The 23,199-nt window shown below is 52.2% G+C and overlaps 2 protein-coding genes and 1 long non-coding RNA gene across 4 annotated transcripts in view; 1 reads left to right on the forward strand and 2 right to left on the reverse strand.

Moving 5' to 3' along the window:
- LOC112415664 (fucosyltransferase 2 (H blood group)) overlaps positions 1 to 1,527 on the reverse strand; it is a 9,301-nt gene extending 7,774 nt beyond the window's left edge. The window contains exon 1 of one of the 2 annotated variants that reach the window (XM_024768822.1): positions 1,300 to 1,527. The gene's annotated coding sequence lies outside the window, so the exon portion shown is untranslated. The remainder of the gene's footprint in view (positions 1 to 1,299) is intronic. The other variant, XM_024768823.1, reaches the window with a different exon arrangement.
- Positions 1 to 14,166, forward strand: part of LOC112415666 (uncharacterized) — a 19,977-nt gene extending 5,811 nt beyond the window's left edge. The window contains exons 2-4 of the long non-coding RNA XR_003006342.1: positions 9,851 to 9,959; positions 13,650 to 13,850; positions 14,133 to 14,166. This is a non-coding gene — a long non-coding RNA (uncharacterized LOC112415666). The remainder of the gene's footprint in view (positions 1 to 9,850; positions 9,960 to 13,649; positions 13,851 to 14,132) is intronic.
- A 1,592-nt stretch (positions 14,167 to 15,758) lies between these two features.
- Positions 15,759 to 16,598, reverse strand: LOC112415665 (galactoside 2-alpha-L-fucosyltransferase 2-like). Its single transcript, XM_024768824.1, has one exon. It carries the CDS (start codon positions 16,581 to 16,583, stop codon positions 15,759 to 15,761), a length of 825 nt encoding a protein of 274 aa, XP_024624592.1. The 5' UTR covers positions 16,584 to 16,598.
- Between the last annotated feature and the right edge of the window lie 6,601 nt (positions 16,599 to 23,199).

Below are 23,199 nucleotides of genomic sequence, written 5' to 3' on the forward strand. Positions count from 1 at the left end.
TGCTGTGAGAATCTAAGGCTGCACAGCTTCTGACAAAGGGGAGGATTCTGCCTTTCCCTTCAGTCCTCTGAGGTCAGGAAGTCCATCTCCTTACCTGCCCTCAGTCCTTCCAGCTACATCACACCCTTCAGGGAGGGGTGAGAGGAGGAGTCAAGGTCCCTCGCTCCCCCCCACTCCCACCCCGGTCCCCTGGGAGTCATCCCGTGAGGGGTTGCCCTAACTTGGCAGGGGGATTCTGCCTCCAAGTCCCTCAGAAAAGTGGGGCCCCCCCAAATCTGCTGATAGCTTCTTTTAGACTCTCATTCTCATCCACTTCCCTCTGTCCCAGGCCTGGCCTCATCCCCTCCCCTCTTGGAGTCTGGCCGGAGCCTCCGTGCCTCCCCTCCCCCCACCATCTGTCCCCACGTGAGAGCTCACCCTACCGGCTCCTCTGCTCAAAACCCCGACTCTCCCCAACCTGAAACCCAGTCCCATCACACCCTGTAATTTGCGTGTCCGATTCCTTGAGCTCAGTCCCCGCCCAGCTGCAGAATCCCCTCCACACCCACGCCGCCGGGCACGAGCAGCTTTGCCCTGTCCATCCCCGTCACCGAAATTCACCCTATAATCACAGCGCTGAGGAAGAGCTTAAGACAACAACGTGAGGCTACCACTTTGAAATCCCCAGCGTTCTGCTCGGCCTAGAATGGAAACGGTGACTTAGGATAGAATCCAGGGAGTCAGGGATCCGCTCACCTCCCCGGCGGGGGGCTTGCCTGGGGCTGGAGCCTGCAGCCCGGACTCTCTGACCAGGGTCCTGCCGTCCGTCTCTCAGGGGTCGGCGAGCAGCCTACCTTGTGGGACCAGCACATTCCAGTTACTGCATCCTGGCCTTTCGTTCTCAGTTTGCCTCGGTTCCGGGGAACCGGGTGACAGGAGGGAGGGAGGGAGCTGGTGGCCTTCGGTGGGGCAGGGGAGAGGGGTGGTGACAGAGGGGATGGGGGTGAGGTCAAGTAATAGATTTGCCAGGAAGGAAGGTGATGGGAGCCGAGGAGGGCGGCTGGCTTGGGGGCTGACGGAGAGGTCAGGTGGCCGGTGTGCTGGGGGGCAGAGGCGGTGGGCGCCTGGGCTGGGAGGGATGGACCCTCTGCTTCCGGAGACCCCCCCGGCGAACTGAGTCTCCACTTGCCGCTGAATCCCTGGGATCAAGTCTCTTCCCAGCTCTCTGTCGTGTGTGTGTGTGTGTGTGTGTGTGTGTGTGTGTGTGTGAACACAAGCGTGCTGCAGGTGCAGGGAGAACTCCCAGTCGCCATCTCTCACCTGGTTCTGCCTGGACGACAAAGTGGCTCCGCGAGCAGCTCAGTGCATTCCGTTCCCTCGGGTTGACTTCTCAATCAGAATCTCCCGAAGAACCTTCCAGCACCTGTGGCCGAAACCCGCCCAGGATCTACCCGGAGCCTGAGGGAGGCGGGAGCTGGAGCCAGGTGAGCCCGGAGCCCCTCCCTCTTCCCTGGGCGCTACCAGGACTCTGGCCCGGAAGGCTGCCTGGGGGAGGGGGAACAAAGTTCTGCTGGGCCCGGCTCTTCCCGGCTCAGTCGTCTCAGCGTCCTACATTTACTTAGCTTGGCAAACAACTGTTAGCACTTAACTGGCCAACCAAACTCATCCCATCTTCACAATTCCTTGAGAGGGGCACCCTCTAATGGTACAGCGAGGAAAACCGAGACACGGAGAGGCGAAGTAACTTGCCCAAGGCCACATGGCTAGAGAGTTGGAGAAGCTGGAATATGAAACCAGGCAGGACGGAATCTTGGAAAACACTTGGCAAGTAGCAACGCTTCTCAGTTTCCCGTATTTCAACAAAGATTCCCTTAGGAAACGACCGTTTGGCATCTCTTAATGGTATGTTATGGGTCCAGGTGTGAGAAAGCATTTTGCAGGAAACTACCCTCAGCCCCTTTCCCTCTCACTTTACTCTTTTATTTTAATTTATCTATTTTATTTATTTATCTTTGGTGGTGTTGGGTCTTCGTTGCTGCGCGCAGGCTTTCTCTAGTTGCAGCGAGCAGGGGGCTACTCTTCGTTGCGGTGCGCGGGCTTCTCATTGCAGTGGCTTCTCTTGTTGCAGAGCACCAGCTCTAGGCGCGCGGGCTTCACTAGTTGTGGCGCACACGGGCTTCAGTAGTTGTGGCCCGCGGGCTCTAGAGCGCAGGCTCAGTAGTTGTGGCGCACGGGCTTAGTAGCCCCGCAGCATGTGGGGATCTTCCCGGGCCAGGGCTCGAACCCGTGACCCCTGCATTGGCAGGCGGATTCTTAACCACTGCGCCACCGGGGAAGCCCTTCTCTGTCACTTTAGCAAAGCTATATTATAATTAATTTTTAAACCAGGCATATTCATGCTCAACTCATCTCCAGCCCAAGTACACCTTTCACATCTTTTAATCGCATAATACTCTGCCTGACTTGTTGGTTCTTTCCGTGGATCAAAGAAGTAGAAATGAAGAATTAACAGATGACCAGGTCTCTCCCCCAGCTTCCCCTTCAGTAATCTCCTGAACAAACTGTGTGACCGAACTGTGTGAAAAAGATAACATCTAGAGGAAGTTTCCGAGAGTCCACAAGCCTGCACACAGCTGGATGATGGTGACGACGCTGACCCCCTATCTCCATGATTAACTGGGACTACTTCCCTCTTTCCCTTACAAGTTTCATGGCAGAATCTGCACAGGTGGTTTTCAGGGGGACACTGAGTCCACCATCTCCCCAGATTGCCAGCACTCCGATTAAAGGCACCTTTCCTTTGCTGTCAACGTTTGTATTGATTTTGTAAGCGGTGAGCAGCGGGACCCGATTCACTCGATAACATGAATGGTGTATCATGGGTCCAGGCAATGCTTGTCTATGGCTGCCACACTCAGGCGCAAGACTGATGAAGAATTTTACTGGGGAGGGGTGGGGCAGGCATCAGCAGAGCCCCCAGCAGTCCTAACACTGAAAGAGGAACAAGCAGCACCTCTACCCCGGGAAGTGACAGGAGGTCCCTGCGCCATCTACAAATGCCCCCCTCAGCCTTCCCTTGCCAAAAAAAAAAACAAAAACCTGAATCCTATCAAGCCTCTCACTGTAATTGCCAGTTTTCAGAAAATAGGAGGAAGGAGGATGAAGTTGCCAGTGAATCAACACCACGAGGATGGAATTGACCAAGTCCAGAAAGTGGGACACAGTCTGCAGGACAAATGACCCGGTTTCCCCAACGATTCAGTGACGTGGAAAAAAGAAGCAGGGGTGGGTGGAATTACCTATAATACATGCAAAGCGGATTCAGGGCTCAGAAACATATAAACAGATTTTTCAGCTGTACGAATGTCTAACAGGTTGTTCAAAAGTCATGGGGATGCAGGTTGATTCTTCCCCTTGTAACTTTCAGTAGTCCTGGCCCTCAGTCACTAAGTGCTGTGCTAGTGTTGGAAAACCACTTTAACAACTAAAAGATGTCCCCATGACCGGTGGCTTCATAGTGTATGAATATCTATACGAAATGTCCAGAATAGGCAAATCAAGAGGGATAGAAGGTAGGTTAGTGGTTGTCAGGGGCTGGGGAAGGCAGGGAATAGGGAACGACTGCGGCTCCGGACGCGCAGGCTCAGCGGCCTTGGCTCACGGGCTCAGCCGCTCCGCGGCATGTGGGATCTTCCCGGACCGGGGCTCGAACCCGTGTCCCCTGCATCGGCAGGCGGACTCTCAACCACTGCACCACCAGGTTTCTTTTTGAGGGAATGGGAATGTTCTGGAATTTGATAGTGGTGATGAGTGTGCTAAAAATCACTGTATCATATACTTTAAAGTGGCAAATTGATTATTGCCATTATCAGTTGTGATGTTGAAACCAAGCAGGAGCCTGTGGGGCTCCTGGGCACAAAAGCCTTTCTGTGTTCCCTTCCCTGCCTTTCCAAAGGGCAGGTTCAAACAGATGCTAATCAGGGAAGGGAGGGGATGCAGAGACAAGGGAGGAATAGTCTAGAAACAATAGTGCAGCCTTGGGGCAGGGTCCTGGTTCCCCCTCAAGGGATACACATAACAATATCTTTGAGCTGTTTACAGAACTAAAACCCAGCCAAAATGGAAGATGTTAGCATTCTTCATTCCAGAGAAGACCACCTGAGGCCAGATTAAAAGAACCAGAAAAGCTCATCAGGAGACCACCTGAGACCAGATCAAAGGAGTGCAGGCCCTTCACACACCCTAATCCTTCTCAACAACCCTGCCCTTGAACCATTGCTATAAAACTGCTCACCCAAATGCCCCCCCCCCGTTGGGACACACAGTTTTGAGATGCACAAGCCCACTGCGTCCCCCTTTGCCTGGCAAAGCAATAAAGCTCTTCTTTTCTAATACTTCACCCAAAACTCTGTCTCTGAGATTTGATTCGATTCCGTGCACAGAAGCTGAGTTTTCGGCATCAATCTCACTGGCCCTAACCCTCCTCCGCCCAGCCTGGCCTCGACGTAAGTTCCTCACACGCTTCCCCAAGCCTCAGCAGCCAGGTGTCTCGCTTCGACTTCTGCTTTGCTCTTTTCAGACACCCCAGCTCAGAATGCCAAGGAGAAAGCCCAAGGTCACACAGAGAAGGTGACACAGAGGCAGGTTTCAATCCAAGTCACTCGTACCCAAATCCTCTCTTGCCCTTGCCTGGCCAGTGCCTTTGCAATTTGGGTATCAAGGTTAGTCTGACTTCTTGGGGCTGCCCTGGTGGTGCAGTGGTTGAGAATCTGCCTGCCAATGCAGGGGACACGGGTTCGAGCCCAGGTCTGGGAAGATCCCACATGCCGCTGAGCAACTAAGTCCGTGCACTACAACTACTGAGCCTGCGTGCCGCAGCTACTGAAGCCCATGTGCCTAGAGCCCATGCTCCACAACAAGAGAAGCCCCCGCTCTCTGCACCTAGAGAAAGCCCGCGTGCAGCAACGAAGACCCAGTGCAGCCAAAAATAAATAAAATAAACAAATTTATTTATTTATTATTATTTTTTTTTTTTCGGTACGCGGGCCTCTCACTGCTGTGGCCTCTCCCTTTGCGGAGCACAGGCTCCGGACGCGCAGGCCCAGCGGCCATGGCCCACGGGCCCAGCCGCTCCGCGGCATGCGGGATCCTCCCGGACCGGGGCGCGAACCCGCGTCCCCTGCATCGGCAGGCGGACTCTCAACCACTGCGCCACCAGGGAAGCCCCAAATTTATTTTTAAAAAAAAAAGGCCCACACACCTCAACAATGTGACTTTTCTAGGCCTGTGTTCTTTGCAGTTTTTAAGACCACAACTCATTGTGACACAGTTCATAAACACACAGATACAGTCCTTTTTGCCACTTCAAGTGACATATTCACAAGGTCCAGGGATTGAGATGTGGACATCTGGGCAGGAGGGTGAGGGGCATTTTTCTGTCTACTACATGTTCTATAGTTTTATTACATTTGACTTTCGATCAGTCCGTTTGTCCAGCTCTCAATATCGCCCTGAGCTGCCTTTTGGAGGCTGAATCCTGTCTGATTTACACACTTCAAAATTTTGGCTGTTTCATGGTAGTACATGTGTGTAGTGTGTTGGCTGCCGGAGCTGGCTTTCCTTAGTCTTTCATGGGAACTCACCAGAGACAGGTCCAACCGGGATGATCTTATTATCTTGACTCCATGGATTCCTTTGCCCTAAGAAACTTGATTATGGAGAATTGTTAGGTCAGGTGGGTCCTGTGAATAGAGCTCTGTAAAGTTCCTCATGAGTTCAAGAAAGGATGTAGTTGTCTGGTGATAGTCATTCACTCAACAAGTATTTGTTGAGTGCCTACTAAGTTCCAGGTGCTGTTCTAGGTGTTGAAGACACAGTAGTGAACAAAACAGACAAGGGTCTGCTCTCATGTGGTTTACATTCTACTGGGGAGATAGACAATAAGCCAAATAAAAGCCAAAGAAAGGGACTTCCCTGGTGGCGCAGTGGTTAAGAATCCGCCTGCCAATGCAGGGGACAGGGGTTCCAACCCTGCTCCGGGAAGATCCCACATGCCGCGGAGCAACTAAGTCCGTGCGCCACGACTACTGAGCCTGTGTGCCGCAACTACTGAAGCCCGCACGCTAGACCCCATGCTCCGCAGCAAGAGAAGCCACTGCGATGTTCTCATCACGCACCACAATGAAGAGTAGCCCGTGCTCGCTACAACTAGAGAAAGCCTGTGCACAGCAAAGAAGACTGAACACAGCCAAAAATAAATAAAAATTTTAAAAAAATGCTTAGTCTGACTTCTTGAGCCACCAAGAACCTCCATAACCCTCTGTTTTATATTCATACTGCACCTTGAATGATAATGAAACAATAATAATGGAATCATAATATCTACAGTGGCTGTAGGCCCCTGAACGCAGGAGCCCTATTGCTGGGGATATATGTTTATGTATAGCTGATTCACTTTGTTATACAGTAGAAACTAACACAACATTGTAAAGCAATTATACTCCAATAAAGATGTGAAAAAATAAAACTCAAAAAACAAAGTTTGTGTTGAATAAATGCAGGGGTGCCCAACGCCTACACAGCGAGTACTCTTGTGACCCTCTTGCCCGTAGAGATGGAGAAACCGAGGTAGAGAATTCATGCCCTTCCTGGGAGCCCACAGCTGAGGTGGGCAGAGGGGGATTGGAACCCAGGATGTGATGTTCGGGGACCCTGGCTCCCTGCCATCCTTCAGCCCAACCCCTACTTAACAAACCTGAAAGTGGCCATCACTGCACGAGGCTAGCTGCACAGAAGTGGGAAGCAGTACAGAAGAGGGGCACGCTGCGTGTCACGGGCCCAGGTTGGAATCCTGACTGTGCCACACGTAAGCTCGGGGACCCTGGGTGAGAGACGAACTTTCCCTGGCCTGTAAAAATAGCCTGGCACCTGCTTCAGAAGATTGCTGTGGATAAGCAGTGAGGCCCCATGGGAGAGGTACCAGCAGGTGGACCATTACTAGTAAGCAGTGACTGTGAGTCTAACCCCCTCTGCAATGGTACTGACCCTAAAGAGGGTCCTGCACGGACACCTTCTGCACTTCCTCAAACACTGATCCGTGTTCTCTTGAAATGCAGCCGCCATGCTGTGAGGAAGCCCACCTATCCTTCAGGAGAGAGGCCGCATGGAGGGGACCCAAGTGTCCCAACCAAGCTCCCCATTGAAGGCAGCTGCATGAGAGACCTCAGATGACCTCTCATGGAGAGAAGGACCACCCAGTCAATCCCTATAACTTAGAAACCATACATTCTGCAGTTGAAGCCGTTCTGTTTCAGGGTGGTTTGTTACACAGCATTAAGGTGGCAGTTCCCTGAGAGGTAGAGGCTTGTCTGTTTTGCCCCCTACTGTGTCCTCACTGCCAAGGACATTTCTTGGTAGATAGTAGGTACTCTATACATATTTGTTGAAGGAAGGGAGGGAGGGAGGGAGGGAGGGAGGGAGGAAGGAAGGAAAGGATTTTCAGAACTTCGTGTCCTGGACTGATGTCCATGAAATGTAAGGGAAGCCAGTAACTACCCACCAGCCTCTATGTATGTACCTATAGCGTGTGTTTAGGTGGCGGCTGTACGTATGTATACAGACACCCCTTGGAAATATGGAGGGTTTGGTTCGAGACCACTGAAGTAAAGCGAATATTGCAATAACTCGAGTCACACAAGTTTTTTGGTTTCCAAGTGCACGTAAAATCATGTTTACACTATACCGTAGTCTATCTATTAAGTGTGCAATAGCGTTATGTCTTAAAAAATGTACATAGCTCGATTAAAAATACTTTAGTGCTGGGGTTTTCCTGGTGGTCCAGTGGGCAAGACTCCACGCTCCCAATGCAGGGGGTCCAGGTTAGATCTGTGGTCAGGGAACTAGATCCTGCATGCATGCCGCAACTGAGAGTCCACATGCTGCAACTAAGAAATCCATATGCTGCAGCTAAAAAAGGTCCCGCGTGCCGCAAAGAAGATCCCGCGTGCCGCAACTAAGACCTGGTGCAGTCAAAATAAATAAATAAAATAAATATTAAAAAAGAAAAAACTTTAGTGCTAAACGATGTTAACCATCATCTGAGCCTTCGGCGAGTTATAATCTTTTTGTAATAATAACATCAAAGATCAGTGATCACAGATCACCATAACAAATATAATAATAATGAAAAAGTTTGAAATATGGCGCGAACTACCAAAATGTGACACAGAGACATGAAGCGAGCAAATGCGATTGGAAAAATGGCGCTGATGGACTTGCTGGATACAGAGTTGCCACACTTGCAAAAATCGCAGTATCTGCTGAAGTGCAAGAAAGCAAAGCACAATAAAACGAGGTCTGAAAAAAAAAAGAAAAAAAAAAAAAACGAGGTCTGCCTGTAGATACTACTATCTCATTACATAACCAGGGCCTGGGATGCCAGAAGTTTCTTGATGGAGGATTGTCCCGCAGCCCCATGGCTTTTGAACATTTTGCCAGACACGCACGTAGCTGTAAAACTTGTTTATAGGTAGCTGAGCCCGGGACATGTTTTGCTTATTAACCGTGGAGTTGGAGGTTGCACGTGGAGCCCAAGGCTGCATATTGGTATGTGGATAGGATGCTCCCTTGTGACCACAGGGAAGGTGCGTGGGTATCCAGAGCTGAGGGTGAAACGCTGGAAGCTCCCTGGACGCCCCGCCATCCACGGGCTCGGCATTGGGCAGGAGATACTCAGCGTAAACTAAAGGACCACTTCCAACATCCTTCCAGCCTCTATCACCAAGGTTACCTGTGGCCTCTGCCATCAGACTGAGAGCCCTATGGGGTGGGGACTGAGGCCAGGCCACTCTTAAGCTGGTCCCCTGGCACAAAAAAAGGAGCCTTGGTAAATTTTTAAAAACTGTATTATGGAATTTAAATTTAACAACATGCAGAAAAGTAGACAGACTAGTACAATAAAGGCCCACATACCCATTGTTGTTTTCAATGCTCTACCAGTCTTGGGCATCTATACCTCACCCAGGCTTCCTCATTCAATCTGTAAACATTTCATGGTGCTTCTCTGACCGGTGAGAATATTTAAAAATATATAACAAACCCCATGCTGTTACTAGATCTAAATATTAACAGTAATCTCTGAATATCACATAATACCCAGCCTAAATTATAATTTCCTGGAGAGTCTTAAGCCTGTGTTTTTTCTTTGAACCACGACCAACACACCCTCATGTAAAAGTGAAAATCCACTGGTCCGTGCCCCAAAGCCCACACATAACAGCACCCTTTGCTTTGGGTTTTGTTTTTTTTTTTTGGACACACCATGTGGCACACAGGATCTTAGTTCCCCAACCAGGGATTGAGCCCGTGTCCCTTGCAGTGGAAGTTCAGAGTGCTAACCACTGGACCGCCAGGGAATTCCCAGCACCTTTTGCTTTGTGTGTGATGATGGCTAATACTCACTACATGTGTATGTGTGCCAGGAGCTAGGTTTTTTAAAAAACAGCTTTACTGAGCTATAATTCGCATACTATAAAATTCACCCATTTAAAGTATACAGTTCAAAGAGAGTAAATCCTGAGTTCTCATCATAGGAAAAAGAAATTTTTTTTTCTATTTCTTCAATTTTGTATCTCTATGAGATGCTGGATGTTCACTAAGCTTATCGTGACAATCACTTCATGATGTACGTAAATCCAATCATTCTGGTGTACATCTACAATTTATACAGGGCTGTATGTCAATTACATCCCAATAAAACTGGAAGAAAAATAAATAAAGTACACAACTCAATGGTTTTGAGTGGCTTGGAGATCAGTGACTTCCAAATCGGAATGGATTCAGAGCTCTGCACCCATCCCTACTTTCATTTTAGAACATGTTCATCGCCCAGTTAAGCAATCGTGGCAAGGAAGGTCTCCATTCACTCAGCCCTGGATGGAATGTACTTCACGCGCTGACTCAGAGGACACATGACTCTGTGGGTAAGTGCACACACCCTCTGGCCACGGGCTGCTGATTTCAGCTTCCCACACTCAGTAGCTGTGTGATCCTGGGCAAGTGACTTCACCTCTCTGAGGGTTAAAACAACGCCTGGCCAGAGAACCACATATTGTAGGAAATGTCCAGAAAAGGCAAGTCCATAGAGACAGAAAGCAGATTGGTGGTTGCCAAGGGCTGCGGCACTTAAGAGGGAATGCGGAGGCTTTTCTTTCAGTGGCCGTGAGGAAGGGGCCTTATCTGGAGCCTGTGAGCAATAAAACTGTGGATCTCCTGCGCTCTAGCTGAGCTGCGAAATGAACCTTATTTAGCAAACCCAGCCTCCCCGGCCCAAGAGGGTTGTCCCATCCAGGAATCTATTTCTGGCTGGGCTGAAATAAACACATGGAGGTGACCCAAGGGACCCAGCCCCATCTGGGTTGGTTCAGTCCAGGCATATAGTTGGACAAGCCTGAGTCTCTTCTGGAAAGGTAACGCTCATGCGATCTTAATGGGCTCTGAGCGTTTCAGGGACTCATAAATTCAAAGCAAGGATGTCGCTGTAAGGTCACTCCTGCGCCAAATCTGTGTAGCTTCTGGCAGCTTCCCAGGTTCAACCAGGCCCCACCCTGCTTGACTCAGCCCCACTGTTCTCTCAATGGCCCCTGGGTTCCAGGCTCTGACCAGGAACACAGATCCGGGGCCAAGGCATCCGTGCCCATGCTGGCTGTAACCTGTTTGTGTGCTAAGCCAGAATCACTGACCCGGAGATTAGTTGAGTAAATGCACATTAAACGTTGTGTTCGTTTCGTGGGGCTGCTATAACCGCGTACCGCAAACTGGGTGGCTTCAAACAATAGGAGATCATTCTCTCACCTTCCCGGAGGCCCAACGCCAATCTCTACCTCAGTCATCGTGGGCGTTCTGTGTGCCACCTGTCGTGCTGGAGTAGGGCTCACCCTATTCCAGTGCGACCTCATCTTAACTAATTACATCTGTAAAGACCCTTTTCCCAGATGTCACATCCTGAGGTGCTGGGAATTAGGATTTCAACATCTCTTTTAGGGGGACACAACTCACAATTCAACTCATAACAAACGCACACGATGTGCTGACGCTCTCTGGAGCGCTGGGCTATGAGAGCTCTGTCTTCAGAGACCCTAAGTAGTCCCTGTCCTTCTGGGCGTCCTTGTATCCCCTCTGGTGAGGAACAAGGGGAAGGTGTCGAAGGGCTTGCTACCTTCTGGTTTGGGCTTGCAAATCCAGGAAGGAGCTTAGTAAATATTTCTTGAATGAATTAGTGTAATTGTTGGCGGCTGGCCAGTTCCTGCTTTGGCCCTGATAAAATAAAAGCTATAAACTTCCTTGTCCACCAAGGCTCTTCAAACACAGGGAACAGAGCTGGGTCACCCAAGCTTCTAGGTTAAACAGAGCTCAACAGAGTATATCGAGCTACTCCATTCAGCTCCTGGAGGCAGCTGGTGCCTGTTCTGTCCACCGGCAGGGCCCTTTCCGGGTGCAGACCTCCTGGGAGGTAACAAGAGAGGGTGGCTGTGAGCACGGGTCTTCTGAATCTTCCCCCAGCACCTAAAGGTCCCCAGGATGTGCAAGAAAAGATGTGCAAGAAACTAGCGCCCAGCTTCCCACCCGTGGGTGCTGTGACAGCTCCACAGATTTCATCTTCATCCTCCAAGTCGGGTCTGTGAGAAATGTCACCTCTCTTCGTTATTTTCTGTGAGTCAGTTTGATTTTGACCGAGAACAAGTCCTCATTCCACTAAGCTGGCCAGAAATTCAGCTAGTGGTTTCAACGTCAGAGCAATGTGGGCATTTCAGACTCAACGTGGGAATTTCTGTGTGTAGTACCAAACTCCTGGAGGCATCACTCAGACTCCCAGCAGGAGATGGAACACTCATAAGAGGTGACATGAGAGGAGTTAAATAGGATAGTTTACCAAGATGTGGGTAGGGTGTAGGGAAAACAATGAGAGACAATACAGCTCCCAGGGGCTAGCAACTGTGGGGAGCTGTTACCACCTCTAGATCAGCCGGGATGGATCTGGGACAATAAATGCCCCAGCTTCACTCTCCTTCCTCTTCTGATTTCTGGACTGTGATCCCACTGACCCAAGCCAACAGGAAGGCATAGGGCAGGGGAGCTCGCAGATACTGTGTTGGCCAGTTTGGGCTGCCGTAAAAAAAATACCCCCACCCGGGTGGCTTAAACAACAGAAATTTCTTCCTCCCAGTTCTGAAGGCTGAGAAGCCCAAGACCTGCTGATTCAGTTCCTGATGAGAACCCACTTCCTGGTCTGCAGATCAATAAATGTTTGTTAAATGAATTACTGCAATTTATTTTGGTGGCTGGTCAACTTGCACATTTGCCTTTTAAAACTAAAACGTTGGCAGAGAGAAGACATCTCTCTCATGTCTCTTATAAGGGCACCAATCCCATTTACAAAGGCCCCACTGTTACAACCTAATCCCTCCCAAAGGCCCCACCTCCAAATACCAACACATTGAAGATTAAGGCTTCAACATATGAATTTGTGGGGGACACAAATATTCAGGCCACGGCAGATAACATCAGACAGCCTCCCAGGGCACAGAACAGGGGGAGAACATTGGAGATGAGATTTGGAGGGGCAACAGGAAGAGACCTAGCACTTGAGTATTTTATTGCAATGTGAGATACAGTTGCCATCCACTTCTATACTCTGATGTTGTTACACTTTTTCTTTTTTTTTTTTTGGCCATGCTCTGTGGCATGTGGTATCTTAGTTCCCCAACCAGGGATTGAACCTGGTTCCAATGCACCTGCTGCATTGGAAGCGCAGAGTCTTAACCACTGGACCGCCAAGGAAGTCCCGGATGGTGTTGTTACACTCGACAGACAGCCAGGGGTCAGGTCTGAGGTTCCTCTATCCTTCTGGCTTGAATCTCTCCCAAAGAGTTAATTTGGGAAAAGATCTTGGCTAAGGTAAATTATCCTGAGAAGGGGCTGGTCCTGAGAGAATGGAGGAAAAAAGGGAAAGGGAGTAAAACCTGTCTGACTCTAGAGGGTAGGGCTGGGAATGGAGGCTGGGAGCTGTTATGGGCTGAACTGTGTCTCCACAAAAATTCCTATGTTGAGGTCCTAACCCCCAGAACCTCAGAACGTGATTGTATTTGGAGACAGGATGTTTACAGATGTAATTAAATTAAAATGAGATCATTAGGTGGGCCCTAATTCATTATGACTGGTGTCCTTACAAGAAGAGGAATTCTGGACACATACACGTACAGAGGGAGGACGTAAAGTCATAGAGAGAAGTGGTCATCTGCAAGCCAAGGAGAGAGGCTCGGAGCAGATCATCCCCTAAGAGTACTCAGAAGGAACCAGCCCTGCCGACACCTTGATCTCAAACTTCAAGCCTCTAGAACTATGAGATAATAAATGGCTGTGGTTTAAGCCACCCCATCTGTGGTACTTTGCTACAGCATCTCTAGCAAACTAATACAGCAGCTTCCAATATGGCCTGAAATAATCTTCACCTCCTGGTATCATACCCTTGTGTAGTCCCCTCCCACATTCAATCAGGCTGCTCTGTGTGATGGACAGGATATGACAGAAGCGACATTGTGTGACAAGGTAAGGCTCCGTTGTAAAGGGCATTGCAGTTTCTACCTTGGTCTCTTGGGTTTCTCTCTCTGGAGGAATCCAGCCGCCATGCTGTAAGGACCCTCAAGCAGCCCCAAAGAGATCCACATCAAGAGGATGTGACCAACAGCCAAGAGCTAGCAACAATTTGCCAGCCATGGAAGTGGATCCCCAGCCCTAGTAAAGCTTTCAGATGACTGTGGCCTAACTGACACCTGACAGCAACCTCACTGGATATCCCAAACAGAACCACTCAGGTAAGCCACTCCTGAATTCCTAACCCACAGAAACTCTACGCGATGATAAATTCCTGTTGTTGCTTTAAGCTAATAAGTTTTGGGGTCATTGTTTCACAGCAATAGACCGCTAACACAGAACCTCCCTCCCCAGCTCCCCTCCCCTTCAGACCCTGCTCCTGCTTGGTTTGTTTTTTCATTCTATTTTATTTTTCTAATATTTATTTAATTATAATATTTTATAATTTTATTATAATATTTATTTTATTTATTTCTAATATTTATTTTATTTGGCTACGCCAGGTCTTAGCTGTGGCACACAGGATCTTCGTTGCTGTGTGCGGGATCTTCGTTGTGGCATGCAGGATCTTTTAGTTGTGGCATGTGAACTCTTAGTTGCGGCATGCACGTGGGATCTAGTTCCCTGACCGCGGATTGAACCCGGGCCCCCTGCATCGGGAGCGCGGAGTCTTAACCACTGGACCACCAGGGAAGTCCCAATCTCCTGCTTTAACATCCCCCTACCCTTAAGCCCACACCATGATGACACCATCAAGGACTTAAGAAGTAAACTGGGGCCCAAAATGGCTCTGGGGAGGTACAATATTACTAATATGTGAAAGGAAAGGTGTTCAACTTCGTAAGTATGCCAAGAAATGGGAATTCAAATAAGATACTTGGAGAGGATTTGCAAACAGGAAAGAGATGTGACTGAAATGTTTTCTAAACCAGTACACCTATGTTTGGTGTAAAATTTAAATGAACATAAATAATTGTGTGTTAAAATTTTTTTTAATATACAAAAAGGAGTAGTATGTCAATAAAAATATTGGTTACCTCCATACTTCAAAATATACCAAACACAAGAAAACGAGTATTGTAATCACTTAATCCAACTTTTGTCCATATTGGGGTTTCTCACAGTGGCATTGGGTCCTGAGGGCACAGGCAGTGCCAAGGTGTCAGGTCACCTGTCCACACAGGTGACTGCTGACATGGCCATGGCACGGTCTCTGAGGCCCCTGCCCCTCTGTGGTCAGCCTGCTGCTTCGATGACATGTGGGCTCTGGGCATCTTTGCTGCTGCGGACCAAGGCCTGGTGCTGAGTCCTGCCCTCACTGTGAGGCCCTCCCATGCCCCATCCTCAGCCTGGGGACGCCCCCTCCCCGCCAAAGGTGTCTCCCTGAGATTCATGCTCTCAAATCCTCTTTTCCCTCACATTCTTTCATGATAAAGCCCCATTAAACCCAAAGCCTGAATTCTTTTTTGTTGTTGTTGTTTTTTTTTTTTGCGGTACGTGGGCCTCTCACTGTTGTGGCCTCTCCCATTGCGGAGCACAGGCTCCGGACGCGCAGGCTCAGCGGCCATGGCTCACGGGCCCAGCCGCTCCACGGCATGTGGGATCTTCCTGGACCGGGGCACGAACCCGTGTCCCCTGCATCGGCAGGTGGACTCTCAACCACTGCGCCACCAGGGAAGCCCAAGCCTGGATTCTTAGCTGCCAAAAATACCCAGCTCCTCTTTACTTGAAGGCAGGAAGAGTTTCATCGCCAAACCCTCCAAGGAGGCAAGTACCAAGTATTTGGACTCCATGCTCCCGGATCTATAAAGAAGGAGAGGGCAAAAATACGTTTCCATTTCAAAGCAGTCCAAATGTCCAGGGCATGCCAACCACATACATGTTAGTGGTCCACACTTACCACCTGTTTCCAACACACTACACGAATTCGTTGCATTCTCACGAGGAGCTGCATTATGTTCGTTTTTTCAGGTGGCACACTAAGGCACAGAGAGGTTAAGTCACTTATCCAAAGTCACCCAGCTAGGAAGCAGAGCAGCCTGGATTTAAACTCAGGTGTGAAAGCCCATGCGCTGCACCCCACACACTGCTGTTGGGCCCAAGGGTGAGGCAGGGACATGAGCGGGGGGCTAGGGGCCATTCTCTCTAGCCTGCCCCAGGTTGGCTGCGGTACCTACCCACTTAGGCAGGAAGGCCACCTGGCGCTTAAAGACCACGTGAAAGGGGGAGTTGGCCAGGTAGATGGTCTCTCCACCTGCGAGGTAGGCGGCCCAGATCCCAAACGTCCCAATGGTCATGATGGTGTGATTACATTGCGTGAGCAATGCAAAGTCCTTGGCGGGTGAGCCCTCAATGCCATTGCCGGCAAAGACCACATCCCCACGGGAGGCCTCAATGTTTTCGCGACACCAGGCCATGCCGTTGCTGGTGACCACGAAGATGGGGGAGCGGTAGCGAGCCCGGAACCAGTCCAGGGCCTGCTGCAGGTAGCCCCGGTCGGCCACCACGCCCTTCCACACGTTGGGCATAACGTGGACGTAGTCCCCCTGGCGCACGTGGACTCCTACGTAGGTGCTCGGCCGGCTCCCATTCACCTGCAGACCCCGCAGAAAATTCTGGGCCTCCTCGCGCACGTGGTCGTGCAGGGTGAACTCCTGGAGGATCTCGGCGCGGAGGTGGTGGTAGAAGGTCCAAGAGCAGGGGTAGCCGGTGAGGCGCACGTACTCTCCCGGGATGTGTCGGTACCGCTCTTCCATCCAGTCGTTCAGGGGGTAGTTCTGCCAGGGGATCCTTCTGGCCGTGGTGTCGTGCAGGACGGGGAGGGTGATTCTGAAGATGGGGGCCAGCGTGCTGTGCATCTGGGGCGGGATGAAGGCGGGCCGCCCGTTCATCTTGGCCAGGGCGTACTCCCCCATCTGGTTCCCCAGGCGGCCTTTGGAGTTGATGGTGGACATGCCCCCCAGGGCAGGTGTCTGGGGAACAGGACCACGCGGCCCGGGTAGGCCCAGGGGGCGGGCACCCGGGCCAGGCGCTGGAGGCAGTGGAAAATGGTGGACCTGGCAAAGATGACAAAGAGGAAGTAGATGGTGGACAAGGAAGGGCAAGTAGCCCAGAATCTCATGGTGGCTGCGGGGAGGAGAGACGACTTAATTCAGGAGGGATGGGGCATGAGTTCATTCGCTCACCCCACCCCAAACCACTTGTTCATTGGCTCACTCAGCCCATCCAGGCATGTCTAATGGCCTCCACCGTGGAGGACTTAGAGCACAGACCCTGGACCCCTCTGGCCTGGGTTTAAATCCCAGCTCCACCCCTTACCAGCTGTGTGACTTTAGTCAAGTTACTCCTGAATCGCAGTTTCCTTACCCATTAAAAAACAATGACTGAGGGCTTCCCTGGTGGCGCAGTGGTTGAGAGTCCGCCTGCCGATGTAAGGAACACAGGTTCGTGCCCCAGTCCGGGAAGATCCCATATGCTGCAGAGCGGCTGGGCCGGTGAGCCATAGCCACTGAGCCTGCACGTCCGGAGCCTGTGCTCCACAACGGGAGAATTCAACCATATTTTTCCTACACAAACAGCCGTTTCATAGAGTCCAACCTAACAGAACTACCTCATCTGTAACATTTTTAGAACAGTGCCTAGCATACAGGAGGCACTCTGTATAAGTCTTGGAAAATAAAGACTTCTAGAATATTTACTACATGCATCCCTGGGAGCTCATGAATCTATTAAGGCTGCATATACACAGGTTCAGAACCTAGACTGTGAGGCTAGACAAGCCCAGGTTCATGTGCAGACTCTGCCTCCTGCTGGCCAACCCGGAGCATGTTAGTGAACTCCCTAGGGCTCAGTCTTCTCCATAAAATGGGACTAACCATAGCCCCTGCAAGCCGGGCTCCCGGAAGGGCCCCTGCCATGGCAAGCGCTAAGTGCTTCCCGCTACCCTCAGTGGATGCGGTGGATTCAAGCTGCTGCAGAGTCTTTGACGCTCCTTCCCTGACTCTGGGTGGGCCTGTGACTGCCTTGGCCAATCACATAGGGCAGAAGTGACACTGTACCATTTCCGGACCAGGACTTAAGGGTCCGCCAGTTCCCACCTCCTGCCTCTGTAACACTCTCTCTGCGTTGCCACCTCTAGCTGCCTAGATTTAGCTTTTTTTTTTTTTTTTTTGCGGTACGCGGGCCTCTCACTGCTGCGGCCGCTCCCGCTGCGGAGCACGGGCTCCGGACGCCCAGGCTCAGCGGCCATGGCTCACGGAACCAGCCGCTCCGCGGCATGTGGGATCTTCCCGGACCGGGGCACGAACCCGCGTCCCCTGCATCGGCAGGCGGACTCTCAGCCACTGCGCCACCAGGGAAGCCCCTAGCTTTTTTTATAGTTAGGTCTCTGATGAGCCCTTCTTCTTCTTTCTTGTTGGTAACCACTTTATTGAGATAATATTCAAATAGCATACAATTCTCCCATTTAAAGTGTACGACAGCTTTTAGTATATTCACAGAGTTGGGCAACCATCACAATTAATTTTAGAAAAGTTTTATCACCCCCAGAAGAAACCCTGCGCCCCTTAGCCATCCCCACCCCCAGTCTTCCCATCCTCCCCGCCGCCTCCCTCCAGCTAACCTACTTTCTGTCTCAGTGGATTTACCTACTCTGCGTGCTGCATATAAATGAATCACACAGTAAGTAGTCTTGTGACTGGCTTCTTTCACTCAGTGTCATATTTTCAAGGCTCATCCACGTTGCAGCACGTGTTAGTATGTCACTGATTTCTTTTTACAGCCGACTAATATTCCACGGCATGGATAGGCCTCGTTTTATCTATCTGTTCATCAGTTGTTAGACATTTGGGTTGTTTCCACTTTGGGGAATTATGAATAATGCTGCTATGAACATGCACGTCCAAATCCCCGTGTGGACCTAAGTTTTCATTTCCTTCTGGTATTTACCCAGGAGTGGAATCGCTGCGTCATGTGATAACTAACTGTGTTTAACACTTTCAGGAACTGCAGACTGGCTTCCAAGCAGCTGCCTCATTTTCCATTCCCACCTGCAGCGTATGAGGGCTCTGATTTCTCCACATCCTCGCCAACACTGACTACTGTCTGTCTTGTTGACCGCAGTGGGCGTGCCATGCTAGTTCAGGGAAGGCTACACTTTTGAACCTACCCAGACTCCCTCCAGCTCCTGCCTCTGCCTGGGCTCCATGAACCTCAGTTTCCCCATCCTTGTAATGGGGTGGAGAATCCCTTCTTCAGGGGTTGCTTCTTTTTCAGTCCATCTCTCCTCCAGCTCTCCCCTGGGCTCCCAGAAACGGTCTTTTCACGCTGGGTCTCCAGTGTGTCCTGACCCGCTGTGTCCTCTCCCCTCCTCTGTTCCCCTGACCAGGCAGCTGTGGTTTCCCTGTGGCTGTCCCAGTGCCTGCAGCTCAGGAGACCCCCAAGGCCCCTACAGAAGCCCTGGATTGTGTGGCCCCCGCTCTTCCTCATCTGGCTTCCATCTCACCCCCTCAGGCTCCCCATCTCTCCCTCCACTGGCCCCCTTAAATGTCAGGGCTCTGTGGGCCTCACCTCCACTCTCCGCCTCCTCTTCCTCCTATATTCCAGGGCTCCTCACTTTATTAATCTGACCCCTGTGGGAAATCTGAACATTCTTGGGCCCTCCTCAAGGGTCTCACATTCAAAGTGGGTTCCCAGTGAGGTCAGCTGACTCTTACCACATGAAGCATATGTTACGCTCCCTCCCCTGAGACGTACAAGAAATGCCTTGCTCGCTGCTTTAGTCTCCAAAAAGCAAACTAAACCTGCCCCTGAGCTCCTCTTCTCGCTGGGCTGGTGACAACTCTGCGCCAATCCTTATCACACAGCCTGTCCAGCTCAGGCCCTGCCGGGGGTCCTGCGCAGAGGAAGACTCAAGCTTCCGCCTCTGGGCAGCTCAGGCAGCTCAGCCAGAGCCCCAGGCCGCTCTCAAAGCCCGCAGGCAAGCTGAGCAGGGACTGGAGCCAGGGCTACTGGGGAGGAGAAACCAGCTGAGGACAGAGGTACCCACCCAGGGTCACCTCCACGGTGTGCGACTCGTGCAGTCACACAGGGTCCCTGCTCTGCTCTAGCCGTCTAGAAAGTCTCCATAAGCGAGGGCAACGCAGCCCGGGTTTTCACTTTGCACTGGGCTCTGCAAACCAGGTAGCCCAGTCTGGCTGCCACCTCTGTCCGCCAGTCTCAAGAGCTCCCTCTCCTGGCCTCTCATGAGCCTACACAACTGAAAAGGCACAGGAAGTAATGAACCAAAGCTGGTGCTTCTGTGGTTCCTGACTCAAGCCGGGCACTGGTTTCAGCGCTTATATCCTGGTCCACAATTCCTTACTGACCATTTTCATGAAGATTGCTGGCAAACCCCAACCTGAGTTGAATTCACTTGGGGACAAAATCTGACCCGACGTGCCACTATTCATAGACTTCATTTATTTTGGAGCAAACGCCCATGTGTTCTGCTTGCAGAAACAATAATGTTTGATTATGGGATGCTGCCCAGACCCTGCCGGGGGAGTTGTAAAATATAAAATATAACCTGTGCACCCCATGATGGTGTCAAAACACCGGTTCTGCGGCATGTCTGGTCCACAGAGTTTCAGATATTAGACTGTAGGCCTATCTTCACTCATTTGGTCTTTGTGATCTCCCATGAGGAAGGTACTTTTTTATGCCAATTTAACAGAAGAGGAAACTATGACACAGACAGGTTAAGAAACTTGCTTTGGGTCACGCAGCTAGGAAAGACGTGGGGCCTGGATTTGAAACCGGTGTGGTTCGGGAATCTGTGCTCATAATTACGATCCTGGATTTTTCCACTATGTCCTGAGGAAGGGCTACTCAGCTGCACCCTCCCAGTGCAGTTATTCAGGGCCTTTGACGTGCCCTGCCTCCTGGGGCCTCTGTGACTGCTGCGTCACCGAGATAGGGATGAAAGATGTCTCTGGAAGCCCAGAGGTGTGGGTCCCACCTTGCTGAGCCCACCTCAGAGCTGTGGCCCTGGGAGGTCCTGCCTCTGGGGCGCTGTGAGGGTAAAGGTGCCCCATACTTGAGGAACTGCCCCTTCCCCCCAAAGTCTCCTCCCCAACTCGGGGAGTTGTTTCCTCTCTGCTCTCTGCTTCTACCCGCCACCCCAGGCCCCTTCAGGGGTGATAATCACCTCAGGCAGCTCAGACTATTAAAAGCAAAAGTGAGACAGCAAGCTTCCCTCCAGGGAATATTAACTTAAGAAACTTCTAGTCCCTGGGGCGGGGGGAGGGATGGCCACTCCCTGTGCCTGGGTCCTCCTGCCCCGATGCCCACGTGGGCATCTTGCCCTCACCTCCTCCAGGTCTCAGCCCAAATGTCCCCCTGACCCCCACCCCCCAAACTACTTCCCTACTTGCTTTTGCTCCAAAGCATTTGTCACCTTCCATCTTTCTCTAGAACATGACGACTTACTACTTTTTTGTCGCGATCTTGCTTTCTGGACTGTGAGCCTGGCAAGGACGGGCTGCTGTGCGTATTCGTATGCTCAGCAGAGGGTCGGACACACAGTAGGAAGTCAGTGAGCACCAGCTGAATGGATCAGCGCGCGAGTACTGCACTAGTTACCCTGTGCATCACGCCGCCCGCCCGCGATCTCACATGTCCCCCTCTGACTTGGTGGCATCTCCTTCTCCTGCAGCTAACTCCTCCTCCTCGCCGCTTACCCATGTCCCCACCCTGCCTCCTGCCCCCGGGGCTGCCTCTCCACTGCCGGCTGTGAGGGTCACCCAGAACCAGAATCAAGGGTAGCCTTGGCTGTGCCCTCCCGCCCCAGACACTGGGTCCCCAAATCCCTGTCAGGGTCGGGCCCACGCTGTGCCACAGTCAATGCGCTGGAGGCCACAGCAGCAAATGTGGTACCCCATCCTCCTGAGGCCCTTGCTTTTCCCAGGGGAAGTGAAGAAAAATGTTATTTTTCTAGTCAAAACCATTCGGATATGTAACGGAGTTGAGGGCAACATTTGCATGAAAGGTTCATGAGCGAAGGGTTGAGGCCTCACAGTAAACTGGCCATGGAGGGATCCGCTTTGAGCTCAGTCTCCCCCGGGGGTCCCTGACTTCTCCCTCCAGCCGCTAGAACCACCAAGGTCCCAGGCATTCATATCTCCCCCTCCTCCTTCCCCACCACCTTGGAAAGCAGCCCAAGTCTTTGGGTTTCCGGGTGGGTGGTGCGACCCTTCAAAGAGCACTGGCTTTTTAAGGCTTGAAAGCGAATGACCTTCATGCTCAGTTGACCCACAGCTGACAAGGTTCCAGAGGGCAGGAGAGGCTGGCTTGGGGTCACACAGCCAGAGGCCCACGTCCCGCCTCAGCGTCAGCGGCCCTGACAGCGCCGCGCTCCCCAGCAGGCCAGCCCCTTCCAGATCACAGCCACCACGTGCTGGGGCTGAGCCCGAGCCTGCCTGCACCGAGGAGCCAGGAGCCGGCGGGGCAGGGGAGGGGTGTGCGGGGAGCACGGACCCCAGGCCCCGGAAGGCCGTCTGGCCGCCGTCCCCTCCTACCTGCCTTGAGCCTTCTGGGCCAGCCTGCTCGGGGCTGTCCAGCTGCGGGCCCCTGGGGGGCAAAGGCGCTCATGTCCCACACAGCGCCGGGTGGCGTGGCTGCCCGGGGTCCCTGCGGGGAGAGCGTGGCTGCCTTGGCGAGGGGACTGGGGCGGGGTGGTGTTGGATTCTTAGGCTCTGCTCTGAGCTCCCGCCCAGAACCCCTACTAGCCCGGGGGCTGAGAACAGCCACTCTGCACTCACTCCCGAGAGCCCACGCTGGCCGCCAAGCTCCTGCGGGAGGGAAGGGCCGTGAGCGGCTGACTGCAGAGGACGGTCTCTCCAGGGTACAGGTTTGGACGACGACGGGGTGAAGGGTGGGGTGTGTGCAGAAGAAGCCGCGGAAAGGGCCTGGGTCCCAGGTGGAACCCCACACTGCCCAGGCAAGAGGCCTGACCCTGGACCTGGTGGGTACACGGCTAGACTCTGCCCCTTAAAGTGGGGGCCAGGGTGGGCTACAGTCTCCAGAGGGGCAGGGACTGGGGGCCGGACATCTGGGCTCCCCAGTGGCAGGCGGTGGCGTCTGGATCCCCCAGGAACACCGTGGGACTCAGCCGGTTGCCCGGGGTACTAGGGGCCAGAAAGCGGTACCCCGTGAACCGCCCAGGCAAGAGAGGAGGTGGGAGATGGGGCGAGCCCCTTAACAAGGCCGGTGCCGGGGAACGGGGGCAAATGCCCGGCACAAGAGCTCAAAATGGCGCCAGGCTCCTCCTCGGGAGGTGCGGAGGGCCACGCCCGTCGTCTGCGGCGGGGTAGGCGGCCTCCGCACCAGGCGACTGCGGTGGGAACGCTGCGGGCTGTGAAATCAGGCTGGGAGGACGGGACCCACCCGCACCCACTGCTACCTCTTCGACTCCCAGCTGGGGCACAAACCCGGGTCCAGATTCAGAGCCAGGGGCCTGGACAGTGGGGCCCAGAAGGGCTGCAAGGCCCCCAGACCCGAGTGGGCTCCTCATCAGGGGCTGCCAGCCCGGGG

Source organism: Neophocaena asiaeorientalis, unplaced genomic scaffold (genome assembly GCF_003031525.2).
Source record: "Neophocaena asiaeorientalis asiaeorientalis breed wild unplaced genomic scaffold, Neophocaena_asiaeorientalis_V1.1 scaffold629, whole genome shotgun sequence".
NCBI classification, from domain to species: Eukaryota; Metazoa; Chordata; class Mammalia; order Artiodactyla; family Phocoenidae; genus Neophocaena; species Neophocaena asiaeorientalis.

Coding starts and splice junctions, on each gene's coding strand:
- LOC112415665 (XM_024768824.1), bottom strand. CDS start 16,583: ATGTCCACCATCAACTCCAAAGGCCGCCTGGGGAACCAGATGGGGGAG.